Source organism: Mastomys coucha, unplaced genomic scaffold, assembly GCF_008632895.1.
Source record: "Mastomys coucha isolate ucsf_1 unplaced genomic scaffold, UCSF_Mcou_1 pScaffold4, whole genome shotgun sequence".
NCBI lineage: Eukaryota > Metazoa > Chordata > Mammalia > Rodentia > Muridae > Mastomys > Mastomys coucha.
In genome coordinates, this window is record NW_022196910.1 from 34446701 (window position 1) to 34463036 (window position 16336).

Sequence of the window (16336 nt, forward strand, 5' to 3'; positions counted from 1 at the left end):
TAAAATATTCATGCCCTCTAGAGCACTGCTATCAACCCTGGAAGCCATTAAGCCTCATGTCCAGATACAGTGCTGTGCCAGCCACATTGGAATCCCTTGCATGTGCCTGACTGTGCATCTGTGATTTTAAAATTCCCTGGGTGATTGTAATATTCAGCTCTGATGGTTAATCTTCACTACCAACCTGACAAGATCTAGAATCATCACAGAAATATGCTTGAGTGTGTTTGAGGGTACTATTTCTAGATGGTTGCAAAGGAAGAAAGGAAACACCTTCTGCATGAGATTGGAACCATTGGTGGAGGAATCCTGGATTGAATAAAAAGAAGAAAGCAAGTTAAATACCCACAGTCACCTCTCTGCTTTCTGACTGCTGGTTAGTGTGGCCAGCCATCTTGTACTTGTCCATGCCAGCACACACATGGATACACATGGACACACACATATACCATGAAACATGGGAACACATACATAAAAAATAAGGTTCCATGGATGAAGGAAGATGACAGGTATGAAAACTGAGACAACATGAGAGGAATAGCTAGTGTAACCGATGAGGCAACAAAGAGCCATAGGAATTCAGATGTCAATGAAGACATCCTTGAAGAGAGGTTATTTGGGACAGGGACTAAATCATCCTGCATCAGGCATGATATGCCCTCTCTCTGCCTCATCTCCTTGTACATTCTCTCTTGTTTCAGCTTTAACCCTACTGAACTTCTTTCTGTACTTTGTTATTGTATTTATTTACACTTCAAATGTTATCCCCCTTCCCAGTTTCCCCTCCACAAAACCCCTATCACCTCCCTGCTGCTTCTATGAGGGTGCTCCCCCACCCACCCACCACCTTAACATTTCCCTATGCTGGGGCATTTAGCCTTCACTAGACCAAGGGCCTCTCCTCCCACTGATGCCAGATAAAGCCATCCTCTGCTACATATGCAGCTAGACCCATAGTTCCCTCTATGTGTATTCCCTCCATGTGTATTCTTCGGTAGGTGGTTCAGTCCCTGGGAGTGCTGGGTGTTCTGGTTGGTTGATATTGTTGTTCTTCCTATGTGGTTACAAACCCCTTCGGCTCTTTCAGTCCTTTCTCTAACTCTTCCATTGAGGTCCCCATGCTCAGTTCAATGGTTGGCTTTGAGTCTGTAACTGTATTGGTCAGGCTCTGGCATGAAAGGGGACTTTAAATGACCCACACTTCCTTAATCAAGCCTTCCATCTTCACTGATTGTATCTTCATGAATCATTCTTCATTCTTTTCCTGGTCTCACCATTCTCACCATCTACCTAGGAGCTTGCTTAGTGTCCACCCTCTCTGGCCTCCCACAGGATGAAACATATCTTTGTTATACATGCCTAGACCTCCTGTAGCAATGGCTTTAAGCATATGCATCTTTGTAGCATATCTGTGACCCAAGACTGCCCATTCCATAAAAGCAAGAGAAGGGATTATCTCCTCTGTCACCACATCTCCATTCACAAACAAAGGTAGCTTTACTAAAACAAAGCATGGGTTGCATGCCAATGGAAATGTGCTATAATTGCGTGGCACTCTGTGGCTTGTTTTAGAAAGGGGAAAGGAGAAAAAAACCAACAAACAACATAAAAAACAACAGCAGAAACAAACAAACAAAAAAACAGGTTTCCAAGCTACAGTTTGAGGAGGAGGTGGTGGTTAGCAATGCAAGAAGTGTTTGATTGCTAAGGCCTTCAATAAACCCCCAAATGGCCTGAATTTTATCTACTAGGTAGTGGCTGTCAGTGAAGTTTTATGTACAAGGGTGTAAGAACTAGATCTCTCATTCTGGATAGTTACTCTAGAAGCAATGCCATGGCTGGTCTGAAAAAGGAAAAGACTCCTTTAAATAAGAGATTAATTAGGGAGGTTGCATTCCAGTAGCTCAGGTGAGAGACAATGAAGGCGTCCGTGAAATAATGAAGTAGAGAGTTCCATTCAGAGGGCCCTGTTCAGATGGAATCTATAGAGCTTGCTGAGTAACGGCATGTGGGAGTGAGCGTGAACAGCGATGCCACAGCCAAGCTTGGGAGTCAGGCTGTTTGGGGTCCTATTAATGGAAATACAGAATGCAGGAAGAGAAGAGCTGGTTTTCAAGGAAAAAAAAAATAATGAGTTCAGTTTTAAACATACTGAGTTCTTTGTGCCCATGGGGTATCTGGGTAGAGTATTTTATGTGCTGGAAAGGCATAACATCTCAGCTGGTGCATCAGTAATTGTAGATGTGCCTAGTGTTGTCGAATTGACTGTGCTGTCTTTCAGTTTATGTACTAGAAGTCAGACTTTAGAAACTGACAGGATGGCATTGATTTCATGATTTGTTTTACTTTGGGCTACAATTGGCAATAAAAATAACTACCCCAGCGGGGGAGAATCCAAAGTCCCTTCCTGGTGATTTGCTTCAGTTAGATACACATATCCATGCTAAGCTTACCCAGATTCAGAAGTGTAACAATTTTACCCTATAGGCAACTGTGCTGTTATATTTTGTTCTCATTAGATTGGAAATCCCATGATTTCAGGAAAAACATCATTCTTATTATAAGTTTTGCACTAAATATAACAGAACCTTAAATTGATAGATGCATAGATGCATGGATGGATGAATGGATGGATGGATGGACGGATGCATGGACAAATGAATGGATGAATCAATTTATAATCTTACTGCAGTGACATGTAATATTCCCTATAGCTTGTTGCCTAGGAATTGAAAGCTCAATATCCTACTGTTTAATGCCTAAGTGGCTTTTTGGTGGGGTGCTGACTACAGCACCTGTGTAGGAAGGAATCACTATAAATATTTTTAAATAGGCTTTCATTACATTATTTTCTTTTGGCAATGTGAAATGATCCAAGGATTTCAGCTTTCTTTGCTGGCTATAAAAGATAACATAATTCTTGCTATATTAACCTCTGACTTTAATATTTCAAAACTCTCTCAATATTATTCTAAAGGCTGGTCAATGGAGATATGGCCAGAACTCTGTTTTGAAAAGGTAACATTGTAGAGTATAAAAAGATGTTGGAGAATAAGCTATTTCCATAGGGCAGAAAAGGAGGACGTGGAACAAGGTCCTCCCCACACAAACACATACACACCCCACAGTGACACATTTCCTCCAGCAAGGTCATACCTCCTAATAGTACCACTCCCTGGGCCAAGCATGTTCAAACCACCACACTACTTATTGGACCTAGAACAAGTGGTGAGATGGAGAGTTAGTCAAATCATTTTCTCTGTAAAATACTTATTCCTTTTTCATATATTTTTATTTTTTATTTTGTTCATTTGTTTGTTTGTTTTCTTTTGAGACAGGGTTTCTCTGTGTAGCCCTGGCTGTCCTGGAACTCACTCTGTAGACCAGGCTGGCCTTGAACTCAGAAATCTACTTGCCTCTGCCTCCCAAGTGGGATTAAAGGCGTGCGCCACAAATGCCCAGCTAAAATACTCATTCTTAATACCTTATCAGACTATGGGAGCAAACAATCTGGTTATGTTTCTTCCTCATAGAGTTTACAGACAACTAAAGGAGCTACATAACAATCAAATCATAGTACTAATCATTGTAACATTACATCTACGATAAATGTCATATAAAAAAAAGAAAAGGCAAACTCTAAAAGAAAAAAAACAAAAAAACAACAGTCCTGGCAGTTGTGGTGGGCACACTTCGGTATTTTAAGAGGCTGAAGTAGAAAGATCTTGAGTCTGAAATACTTAGTGCATTTAAGGCTAAGAAACACCATCAAAGGTAGAAATAAAGGCTTACTTTTAATGAGTTAAATGGCCTTTGGTCAAAAGGTGAAATCAATAAGCTCCAAGTGATAAATTCTGATTTTACAATGAAGCCCACATGATGATCAAGTGAAATGATGTCACCACTCACTTGAAATTATGGCATTTGGCTGATGCAGTAGTTTATTCTCTGTCTTCATGTTAATGTTTTTCCCCCCACTCAGATGTTGCAAGAGCAATTGAACTACTGGAAAAGCTACAAGAATCTGGAGAAGTACCAGTGCACAAGCTCCAGTCTCTCAAAAAGGTGCTTCAGAGTGAGTTTTGTACAGCAATCCGAGAGGTAGGACGCTGAGAACTCAGCCATATGTCTTCTGAGTAGGAAACACGTTTTGCCATATAAACAGTTGAAATTGTTAAGCTTGGAAGTACATCTTTGCTTTCTGTTTTTAGCTCCTTGGACAGATGATAAAATATAATTTAGTCTGCTAAACTCTTAAATTAGACCCAGGCAGAAATTATACATTTATATAAAACTGAACGTTGATTTTATGATACCGGCAAAGGACCTGCTTCACCAAGTGACTGTAGTGTGCATTCTAATCTACTGGGCCGTCACATGAAGCCTCGTGGAAATTCAAATAGAAATAATCATAATTAATGAGGTGGTTTCTTAGGGGTATACTTGAGTACATTTTTCATAGTTAAGTCTTAGAGAGTAATTTCCTACCAATTGAAGTTATGCTTACTCAAATATTAATGCCTAGCGTGATAATGGAAATATTTCCAAATAAACTGCCATGCCTTTGTGGCAAATCTGCATAATGCTTCTTGGCTAATCATTGTTTTTGTTAAGTGAGGTAAAACACATTGTGTTCATATGACAATTTACATTTCACAAATTGGATCTTGGTGGAATTAACTTATTCAACTGATTAATTTAATTGGTCTCAAGAAAACCTCCTTGAGATACATAAGCTATCTCATTTATTTATTAACCTATTATTCCTCATCCATCACTCACTAAAAACCCATTCATCAGGACGCATAGCCTATACATCTAGCTTAGCTGTTGTTTTAGGAGTCATAGCTGATGGATCTTCTGCTGGTCTCCTCTTAAAGGCCACATGAACCCACTCGACACCAGAAAGAGTTTGTTTTAGCCCAGAGCGCATGTCTCTAAAGGACAGATGCACCAGGCTTCTATCATCCTTTGTAACTTTGAGTGGTTGCTGCTGCTTTAAGAGCATGAATAGGTAGGAAAGACCTACTTCACTGTGGCAGAGATGCACATCCTCTGCAGATGTGAACTCTACCCTCTGCAGTGCATTTAGAGTTTCAGTTTGGCAGGGGTTTGCTTTATATACTATGTTTGCGTTCAGTTTTTTTTCTCCCATGAAATTGATCACGATTTGCTCTTTGTTGGTACTGAGCATAGTCTAAATAAATAACTATAATTACATTACTGAGTTTTCAACCTGTCAGTTAATCAAAGGCTGAAAGGAAATTTCTCAAGATGTACTGGTTCTATGGCAAGTCTTCACCTTAGTACCAAATGTACAAGGTGCCCAGAAACTGGTGGATTCCTCTCAGATAACCTCCCGTAAAGGCTGCAGAAGTTTATGCCTGAGCTCTCCAGACTTTTTCTCAGTCTTCGAATTTGTAATCTCTTGAGGCTTTGTTGCCAAAGACTTTTCCTTTTTCAGAGATTCTATCATCTCTTCTGTGTCATAACATTCTGGTTTCTGTAACTGAAGGACAAGGAGCATAAAATCTCTCTCCTCACTAACTATATGGCTCATGATCAATTCAAAGCCTCCATGTTCACAAAACTTGCATTCTTCATGAAAGAAAATGGTGTCAAAGAACTGTACAATAGAAAACTGAGAGACAATGATTCCATAGACAGGAAAAAATCAGGATCAGAGGTGATGGAGTTCGATTTTATCAATTTAAGGTCAGAAAAAAGAATAATTGAAATATTGAAAAAGTTATCTACATCCCAAGGAAGATAGTGTCTCAGGCACAGCAAACCACAAATGCAAAACCTCAAAGACAATAAGGGTCTCAGTGCATGGATAGACTAGTCCAAAAGGCAGAATAACTTCATGCAATGAGCAAAGTACATTCCCTAGAAGCAGCCTGAAAGCAGGTTACATAAAGCTTCATAGACCATATAAAAACACTGGACTTTATTTCCTGTGAGGCATTCTGGGAGTGTTTTGACCTGATTTGACTTGTTCTGGGAAAATCTCTCTAGCTAATGAAAAAACACAAATACTGGTACAAAAGTAAAAACAAGAGACCAGAAACAAAAGACTGAGGGTATCAAGTAAGAGATGGGATGGTGGTAGCCATAAAATAGCAGAGAGCTGTCAAATGTTTCATATACTTCTGAGATGAAAATGAACTGAGATTGATGGGGAATTAAGTATCTAACATCTAAGAGACAGAATTATCTGCAGGTTCTTAGTTTGTGGCTTGAAAAATGGATAGAGATGCAGAAAAATGTTACAATAAAGCACATTATTTAGTATAATCAATATATGCTAACAGCTAAGAATCCAAAAAAAAATATTCACTGATAGAAGAGTGTAAACAAAATAACTACCTAACACTGTACAAACTTGAACTGGTACAAGTAAGTTTACATTCACACTAATGTAGATAGTCATAATTTTGTTCTTGGAGTCAATACTTATGAAATTGCCTTGTCTGGTGTTTTTACTAGGGGTGTAGAATTGGCTCTGCAACTACAATCTACAGTTATCTTCATTCTTATCTCTGCATTGCATTACATTTGCTGTCCGAAGTAATGGCAACATTATAACACAACAACTTTAAGTGGTATTTTAAACAAAAAGGCCTTCAAATGAGGATACATCAAAGAATATAAGTATATGTTGCCAGATAGGTGAATCAAAAGCCAATAAAGAAGGTGACTCGAGGAAGTCTGGAAAAAAGAGCCTAAATGTTAAGTAAGCTTGGGCCAAGAAATTTTTCATTCCCGGTCTCTGTATGGCAGGCATGGAATCTCTGAAATTTTTGATGTTCACTTAAATAATTTTTTATTGTCAAATTACCTGGGTTTTTTTTGTTTGTTTGTTTTTTGTTTTTTGGGTTTTTTTGTTTTTTTTTTGTTGTTGTTGTTGTTGTTGTTTTTTTACAGAGATATCTGCTACCTAAAATTTAAACTACATTATTGGTTATAACTAACAAAGCAAAACTAGATACAGGTCCTACACCTGACAATAACATCTGCTGAAAACAAGAAGGTAGGCTTAGCCCTTGTAAAGACTGCCTAATATAAATGCAACAATTGTTATTGTTGTTGTTAACACAGCAAAACACGATACAGATCACACAACTGCCAAGAAATGCCCAAAATAAGGCAAGGTTAGCTTTTGTAAAGAATGCCTTATATAAATGCAATAATGATTATCCTTCTATTATGGGGTAATTTCATACTTTGCTAGACAAGTAGGGTGAGCCTACTAAGTCAACTCCTGGCATATGTATAATGCTTTTAAGAGGAGAGTTGAATGAGATTTTATGTTTTATGCTAAAAATGAGTGCTCAGAAAATATTAAAAGTCTTCTTAACTATTTTTTCAGTAATATGGGATTCTAAAGTCTAAAAAAATAAATGCATACTGAGATCAGTATTGAGAGGAGGACTGTCAACATACACACCTGACAAAGGTGTTGCTCTATTAGTAGATAAGTGCAACACATTATTATGCCAAGCCACACGTAGCATCAAACTCAGCACACAGGCAGGGGTTGACAGATTGTTTTTTTGGTTGTGCTTCATTGTTGGCAGATCTTGAAAGAACTCAACCAATGATTAAACTGCACCCATTCTATGAATAACTTCAGAGTACATGACCAAGAAATAGGGTAGTATGTGATACTAAAATTCTATAATGAGATATATCTATACAAACAGATAAGAGAATATTCACATAAGAATTGAATGACTGATGAAATAAGGATTGTATAACACTGGCCATTTTTTGTGATTTTTTTCTTAGTAACTTTAACACATTTTAGCTCTACACTGAATAGATAGCTATAATAGTATAAATTTTAAAGTTGAGGTACAAATTTAATGATTTCAAAATGGCGATGTTTGATTTCATAAGAGCAATTTAATAGCAGGGTGGTCGCCAAGATATAGGATTTCCCTCCCCCCATAAAGAAAGAAGTGTATAAATGACCATATTTAAGAGACCAACCATTCATAGTTCTGGGAGGTGCTGTACATGCTAGTATAGAAGACAAGTAATGAATCCCACACAACCTGCAAGCTGCAATAATGATTTATCTGCAAGATATCGGGCTGCACCAATGGTGGTATGAATGTTAGGAGAGCAGTGGACCACTTTTCTATTAGATTTAATGCCCACCATTAGCTAGAACTCATCCCTTATACTGTTAATGAGGTCAAAACCTGAGTCAAGACAGATCACAGGACCTAGGAGGAAACATGCCACTATTATTCTGCTAAAAGAACACAGCAATAAAATGACCCTTAATGAACATATTTGAGCAAGTGTCCTTGTGGAATGGTTGAGTATATTTGGGGGATATGCCCAGGAGATAGCTGGGCCATGAGGTAGAGTTATTTCCAATTTTCTGAGAGATTACCAAATTGATTTCCAAAGTGATTGTACACATTTACACTCCCACCAGCAATGGAGAGTGTTCTCCTTGAACCACATCCTCTCCAGCAGGTGCTGTCACTTGTTTTGACATTAGGCATTCTGATGGGTGTAAGAAGAAACCTCAGCATTGTTTTGATTTGCATCTCCCTGATGACTAAGGATGTTGAACATTTCTTTATATGTAGCAGATATGCCACCTGGTCTCCACTGGGGCCCCTAACAAGTAAAGCAGGGTTTGAAATGACCCTGTCGCCTCCTTCTGATGCCCTTCCTCATAGCTGGGCTGCCTTGTCTGGCCTCAGTGGGAAAGGATGCACCTGGTCCTGCTGAGTTGATGTGTCAGGGCAGGGTCGGTGGGTACCCATGCTTGGGGTGGGGTTCCCTTCTCAGGAGAGAAGAAGAGAGAGAATGGGGAGGAGCTTAAAGGGGGACTGGGAGTAGAGGAACAGGGCTGCCATCTAGATGTAAAGTGAATAAATAAATAAAGGGAGGAAAAGGAAACAAAAACTCTCCTAATGGTGTATTGCTCTTCTCATAGCTCAGTGCATACCACAACCTTGAGCAAATAAGCTTGATCTTGCAATAGATGGAAATTAACACAGAGACCTACAATCCTTTCAGAGTGAGAGATTTTGGAGTGCTCACCCATAAATGCGTTTTTCATACCCTTCTCCTCCAAGGCTCAGGGATCGATGAAGAAAAATAAAAGGCAGAAAGACTAAAAGAGCAAGGAGAATGGACAATGTTAAGGAAACAGCATTTTTGATACTCAACTGGGTTGACACACATGGTAATTTATAGAAACCCTGATGGCATGCAGGAGATTGGTAAGACTCAAGCCAAGCAGAATCCCAGTTCGGAGAAGGGGAGGCGAACATAAGAGTTACCCTCTAGTCAAGAAGCTATTCACAAATGGTAGCTGCTGGGAGTTGAAAAAGATCAGTTTTCTTCAGTGGGGTAACACTGGTTGTATCAATTCCCCCTCCAGGTGACCCTATGTTCATGAGTAGATGGCTGACATAAATCAAACTCCATGAGTATTAGGGGGTTTTTCTTTTGTTTTGATTTTGTTTTAAGAGAAAGCACATGAAATTGGATGAAGGTAATCTTGGAAGAACTAGGGGACAGGAAAGAAGATGATGAAATATAATGTGTTAAATTCTCAAATAAAAAATAAAAATAATAAAAACTAAACCATTATGAGAGAGAGAGAGAACATTCAATTTCAGCAGCTGAATATAAATTATTTTCATAGCCATTGTAATAAAAAAATTTAATTAGTAATTTGGTTACTCTGACCATCTTCCAGATTGTAAAGCATTTGAGCTTCCAACTCTCCAGGATTATGTGCTCCAGACTTAAGTAGGAAAAACTACCAAGAATGGTTCCTGGAGAGGATGACCTCCAGCCTTTATTATTGTAATATGTATGTTTGAACCAAAAGTATAGAACAAAACTGTATAGTCACCCAAATTTTTTCCTTTGGCCAATGGGTGTTGTGGGGTGGGGACATCCTCGTGGAGACGGGTGCGGGGAGGAGGTGTGGGATGGAGTCAGAAGGTGGACCAGGAGGGGAATAAAATCTGGAGTGTAAATAAGTAAATAGATTTTTAAAATTTCTAATGTAGTAAAATGTAAGAAAATATAACACCTCCACATGCATATTATGCTGTCATAGTCTGTAAGGTTGAACCAAAATATACTAATTCTCATCTACTACTTACCACACTCTAGAGTTGGATTTCTCTATTGTCATTAAAGGTAGACATGGTTACTAACTGCTTCAGTCCAGTGGTTTGTGAATGGAAACCTTACTATGCTCTGAATTCTACTGGAAGCCATTGAGTTAGTACATGACTTTCACTTCCTTTCCTAGGTAGTTTATAGCATGATTTTATCAGTCTGCTCGGGTTTCAGAGTGAAAAATAGATGGTCTATTCAACCTTAATGAACACAGACTCCTAGCAAGAAATTAATGCTTATTACTCCCTGTCATCAAGACTTTAAGATTATTATTCCATAGCATAATCAATGGTATTCTGACTGACCAAATCTCACAACCAAACAAAATTTATTTTGGTAAAAGGCTGAAATCAGTATCTTTAATTGATAAGATATACATACTCCCTGTCTCTCTTCCCCCCCTTTTCCTAATTTAAAACAAGGCCTGGGATGGTTGCTTAATCGTATTTTTCCTAATATTTGTATCCCAGTATCAAACACAATAAACTAAAATAAATGAAAAGTAAAGTAAAATAAATAAATGAGTAAGTGCATGTGAAAATCAGTAGTCAATACAAGTCCCAATTTCAACTATGTACCTTATAACTCTTTGAGGAATTTTAGTCATATTGTTTCTCTATTCCTTTCTTCTGTTCCTGGGGATAGAATTCATTAGCCCTCCATTGCCAATCTATACCCCATCTAAATTTTATACTATTTCTCTATATAAAGTTTCCGTACCATGGACTTAAAGGTATAAACAAATATAAAGGTGTAAAAGAAAATACAGTGATGTTAGCAAACTGTTTAGGAAGACATGTGTTTCCCAAAAGATATTGGGGTGAGCACATGGAACAAAAGTCATAGAATGCAGAGGTTGATGGCATTCTTACTGCTCAGTCTACCATGTGAACCAAAGTGCAGATAAGAGCTTCAGGAGAGAGCTATGATTATTTGGAAGATAGAACATAGAAGCTGAATGTCCCAGAGAAGAACGTAGTAGGATCAGTAGTAACAAGAGATTGGACAAAGATAACAGAGGAGAAAGAACTGGAAAGAAGAGAGACAGACGAGAATTGGGAAGAAAAGGAGCAAGGGCTGGGTGTAGGGGAGAGAAGGAAGGCAACAGGTAAGTAAGCAGTATTGTGGGTGGGTAGAGGAAATAGACAAATGTGCAAAGATTATAGACAATGAATTCGAGCAAACCCAGCTCCACTCCCTTGTAATTACTTAATTATATAAACTTTGTATTTCTTAAATTTGTCAATCTTGATTGTGTCTTCTATTTGAAAAATAACAAATAGAACACCGAGCTAAGAGTAGATGCTCAGTAAGTGGCAAACCTTTCCTGAGGAAAGATTTCCTGAGTCTTGTGATAATAATTAAAATGTTTGATATGTTTTAATAGAAACATTAGTTGGGACAAAAAAAGTATCTTCACAGTTTCTTTTGTAAATCATGGGGGCAAGTGAGGAAGTTTTTTTGTTGTTGTTGTTTTGTTTTGTTTATTTTTATTTTTATTTTTTTAGACTCAGAAGGAGTTAGGGAATCTTCCCCACTTTTTAAAATTTTTTTTTCTTTTTATTAGATACTTTCTTTATTTACATGTCATATGACTTCTCCTTTCCAGTTTCCCCTCCAAATAACAAACAAACAAACAAACAAAAACAACAAGAACAAACCCCTGTTGCCTCCCCCCTCCCCATGCTTGCCACCCCACTCTCTCCCACTTATTGGCCCTGGCATTCCCCTACACTGGGGCACAGAACCTTCACAGGGCCAAGGGCCTCTCCTCCCAATGATGGTCAACTTTGTAAATCTCTACTATACACATGCTACCAGAACAATCAGTCTCACCATGTATAGTCCTTGGTTGGTGGTTGAGTCCCCGGGAGCTCTGAGGGTACTAGTTAGTTCATATTGTTGCTCGTCCTAAGGGGCTGCAAACCCTTCAGCTCCTTTGGTCCTTTCTCTAACTCCTTCATTGGGGACCCTATATTCAGTTCAAAGGATGGCTGTGAGCCTCTACATCTGTGTTAGTCAGGTACTGTCGGAGTCTCTCAGGAGACAGCTATATTAGGCTGGCTTGTCCTTCCTTCAGTTACTGCTCCATAGTTAGTCTCTGCAACCCCTTCCATGGGTATTTTGTTCCACCTTTTAAGAAGGAATGAAGTGTCCACATTTTGGTCTTCCTTCTTCTTGAGTTTCTTGTGGTTTGTGGGTTGTTCTTCCTGTATTCCAAACTTCTGGGCTAATAACCACTTATCAGAGAGTGCATACTTTTTCCAAATCATATCCCTTTGATCTCCTTTTGTTTTCTAATTGTTCTGGCTAGGACTTCAAGTACAATATTGAACAGGTAGGGAGAGAATGGGCAGCCTTGTCTAGTTCCCGATGTTAGTGGGATTGCTTCAAGTTTCTCTCCATTTAGTTTGATGTTGGCTACTGGTTTGTTGTATATTCCTTTTACTATGCTTAAGCATAGGCTTTGAATTCCTGATCTTTCCACGACTTTTATCATGAAAGGATGTTGGATTTTGTCAAATGCTTTCTCAGCATCTAATGAGATGATCATGTGTTTTTTTTCTTTGAGTTTGTTTATGTAGTGAATTACGTTGATGGATTTCCATATATTGAACCATTCCTGCATCCTTGGGATGAAGCATACTTGATCATGGTGGATGATCGTTTTGATGTGTTCTTTGATTCGGTTTGCAAGAATTTTATTGAGTATTTTTGCATCGATATTCTTAAGGGAAATTGGTCTGAAGTTTTCTTTCTTCGTTAAGTCTTTGTGTGGTTTAGGTTTAAGAGTAATATTGGCTTCATAGGACAAATTTGGTAGAGTGCCTTCAGTTTCAATTTTGTGGAATAGTTTGAGGAGTATTGGAATTAGGTCTTCTTTGAAGGTTTGATAAAACTCTGCACTAAACCTATCTAATCCCAGGCTTTTTTTGTTTGGGAGACTATTAATGACTGTTTCTATTTCATGAGCAGATATGGGACTGTTTAGATCATTGATCTGATCTTGATTTAACTTTGGTACCTGATATCTGTCTAGAAAATTGTCCATTTCATCCAGGTTTTCCAGTTTTGTTGAGTATAGGTTTTGTAGTAGGATCTCATGATTTTTTTGGATTTCCTCAGTGTCTGTTATTATGTCTCCCTTTTCATTTCTGATCTTGTTAATTAGGATACTGTCTCTGTGCCCTCTAGTTAGACTGGCTTAGGGTTTTTCTATTTTTGTTGATTTTGTCAAAGAACCAGTTCCTGGTTTTGTTGATTCTTTGCATAGTTCTTTTTGTTTCTATTTGGTTGATTTCAGCCCTGAGTTTGATTATTTCCTGCCTTTTAATTCTCTTGGGTGAATTTGCTTCTTTTTGTTCTAGTGTTTCAGGTGTCCTGTCAAATTGCTGGTATATGGTCTCTCCAGTTTCTTTTTGTACACACTTAAAGCTATTAGTTTTCCTCTTAGGACTGCTTTCATTGTATCCCATAAGTCTGGGTATGTTGTAGCATCATTTTCATTAAACTCTAGAATGTCTTTAATTTCTTTCTTTATTTCTCCCTTGACCAAGTTATCATTATGTAGAGTGTTGTTAAGCTTCCACATGTATGTGGGCATTCTATTGTTTATTATGTTATTGAGGAGCAGCCTTAGTCCACGGTTATCTGATAGGATACAAGGAATATCTTCTTGTGTCTGTTGAGTCCTGATTTTTGACCAATTATATGATCAATTTTGGAGAAGGTACCATGAGGTACTGAGAAGAAGGTATATCCTTTTGTTTTAGGATAAAAAGTTCTATAGATATCTGTTAAATCCATCTGTTTCATAACTTCTGTTAGTCTCACTGTATCCTGGTTTAGTTTCTGTTTCCATGATCTGTCCATTGCCGAGAGTGAGATGTTGAAATCTCCCACTACTATTGTGTGCGGTGTAATATGTGCTTTGAGCTTTAGTAAAGTTTCTTTTATGAATGTAGATGCCCTTTGATTTGGAGCACAGAGGTTCAGAATTGAGAATTCTTCTTGGTAGAACATACCTTTTGATGAACGTGAAGTGTCCCTCCTTATCTTTTTTGATCACTTTAGGGTGAAAGTTGATTTTATTCTATATTAAAATGGCTACTCTAGCTTTTTTCTTGGGACCATTGGCTTGGAGAATTGTTTTCCACCCTTTTATTCTGAGGTAGTGTCTGTCTTTCTCACTGAGGTGGGTTTCCTATATGCAACAAAATGTTGGGTCCTGTTTACATACCCAATCTGATAGTCTATGTCTTTTTATTGGGGAATTGAGTCCATTGATAGTAAGGAAAAGTAATTGTTGCTTCCTGTTATTTTTGTTGTTAGAGCTGGAATTCCGTTCATGTGGCTATCTCCTTTTAGTTTTGTTGGAAGATTACACTTTTGTTCTTTCAGGTATGTCGTTCCCCTCTTTGTGTTTGAATTTTCCATTTATTACCCTTTGAAGGGCTGGATTTGTGGAAATATATTGTGTGAATTTGGTTTTGTCATGGAATACTTTAGTTTCTCCATCTATGGTAATTGAGACTTTTGCTGGGTATAGTAGTCTGGGCTGGCATTTGTGTTCTCTTGGTGTCTGTATGACATCAACCCTGGATCTTCTGGCTTTCATAGTCTCTGGTGAGAAGTCTGGTGTAATTCTGATAGGTCTGCCTTCATATGTTACTTGACCTTTTTACATCACTGCTTTTAGTATTCTTTCTTTGTTTTGTGCATTTGGTGTTTTGACTATTATGTGGTGGGAAGAATTTCTTTTTTGGTCCAGTCTATTTGGAGTTCTATAGGCTTCTTGTATGTTCATGGGCATCTCTTTCTTTAGGTTAGGGAAGTTTTCTTCTATAATTTTGTTGAAGATATTTACTGGCCCTTTAAGTTGGAGGTCTTCACTCTTTTCTATACCTACTATCCTTAGGTTTGGTCTTCCAATTGTGTCCTGGATTTTCTGGATGTTTTGCGTTAGGATCTTTTGCATTTTGCATTTTTTGACTATCCTGAAAATGTTTTCTATGGTGTCTTCTGCACCTGAGATTCTCTCTTCTATCTCTTGTATTCTGTTGGTGATGCTTGCTTCTATGTTTCCTGACTTCTTTCCTAAGATTTCTAACTCCAGAGTTGACTCTCTTTGTGATTTCTTAATTGTTTCTACTTCCATTTTTAGGTCCTGGATGGTTTTGCTCAATTCCTTCACCTGTTTGTTTGTGCTTTCCTGTAATTCCTTAAGGGGTTTTTTTGTTTCTTCTTTAAGGGCTTGTACCTATTTACCTGTGTTCTCCTGTATTTCTTTAAGGGAGCTAGTTATTCATGTCCTTCTTAAATTCCTCTAGCACCATCATTGTAGGCAGCTGCTCGGATGATCAAATCCAAGATGTGCACAGTGGCAGCTATAGATGATTCTACTGTGCATGCGCCCCTCCTGAGCAGGCTCATGCAAATTAGGTGTCTCCCAAGCAGGTGCATGCTACCAAACCCCTCCCAAGCAGGTGTATGCTAATGAGGCGATTGCCAGGGAACCAATCCAGGAGAACCACGAGAGCTCAGACTTGGGTATATAAGGGGCGCTCTATAGGCAGTCAGGGCCATTCCAGGCCACTCCACAGAAGAAAGAGCAGTGGTCCACGCCACTCCACCTAAGCAAGAGAAGCGGCGACTATGCAGAAGCAGGAGCAGAGGCGACTCTACAGAAGAAGAGCAGAGGAGACTAGCAAGAGCAGCGGCTGCTGCCCATTTCACTGAAGCGGGAAGAGCCGTAACACCTAGAAGTAAGAAGCACGATCCACAGAGGGGGGAGGAACTGCAGCGCCTGGGAGGCGGGAGGAGGTGGTGACACCAAGAAGAGCCGTAACACCTAAAAGAGCCCTAACACTTAGGAATCTAAAAGAGCTGTTAACACAAAAGAAAATTTCCTGAGTAAACCGTCGAGAGAAGAAGTCTCGGTGTTCTGTCGTCATTGCGGCCGGCCATCAAAGGCCTACCACACATCATGAGCTATGATTTTAGATCCAAATCTTGGCTTTCTGGTGTTTTGGGATAACCAGGACTGGCTGTGGTGGGGGTACTAGGTCCTGATGAAGACAAGTAGTCCTGGTTTCTGTTGATAGGATTCTTGTGTTTGCCTTTCACCATCTGTTGATCTCTGGTGTTAGATGTTCTTGCTGTCTCTGAC

The 16336-nt window shown here is 38.8% G+C and overlaps 1 protein-coding gene across 7 annotated transcripts in view; it reads left to right on the plus strand.

Annotated features, from left to right (window-relative positions):
- Lin7a (lin-7 homolog A, crumbs cell polarity complex component) overlaps positions 1–16336 on the plus strand; it is a 182117-nt gene that overhangs the window by 76353 nt on the left and 89428 nt on the right. For 6 of the 7 annotated variants that reach the window (XM_031348859.1, XM_031348856.1, XM_031348857.1 and 3 more), the window contains one exon: positions 3983–4101. Coding sequence is in view for 1 of the 7 variants with exons in the window: in XM_031348855.1 (XP_031204715.1) it covers positions 3983–4101 (119 nt within the window). In the remaining 6 variants the exon portion in view is untranslated. Of the gene's footprint in view, positions 1–3982; positions 4102–16336 lie in introns of those variants that run through there. The other variant, XM_031348861.1, reaches the window with a different exon arrangement.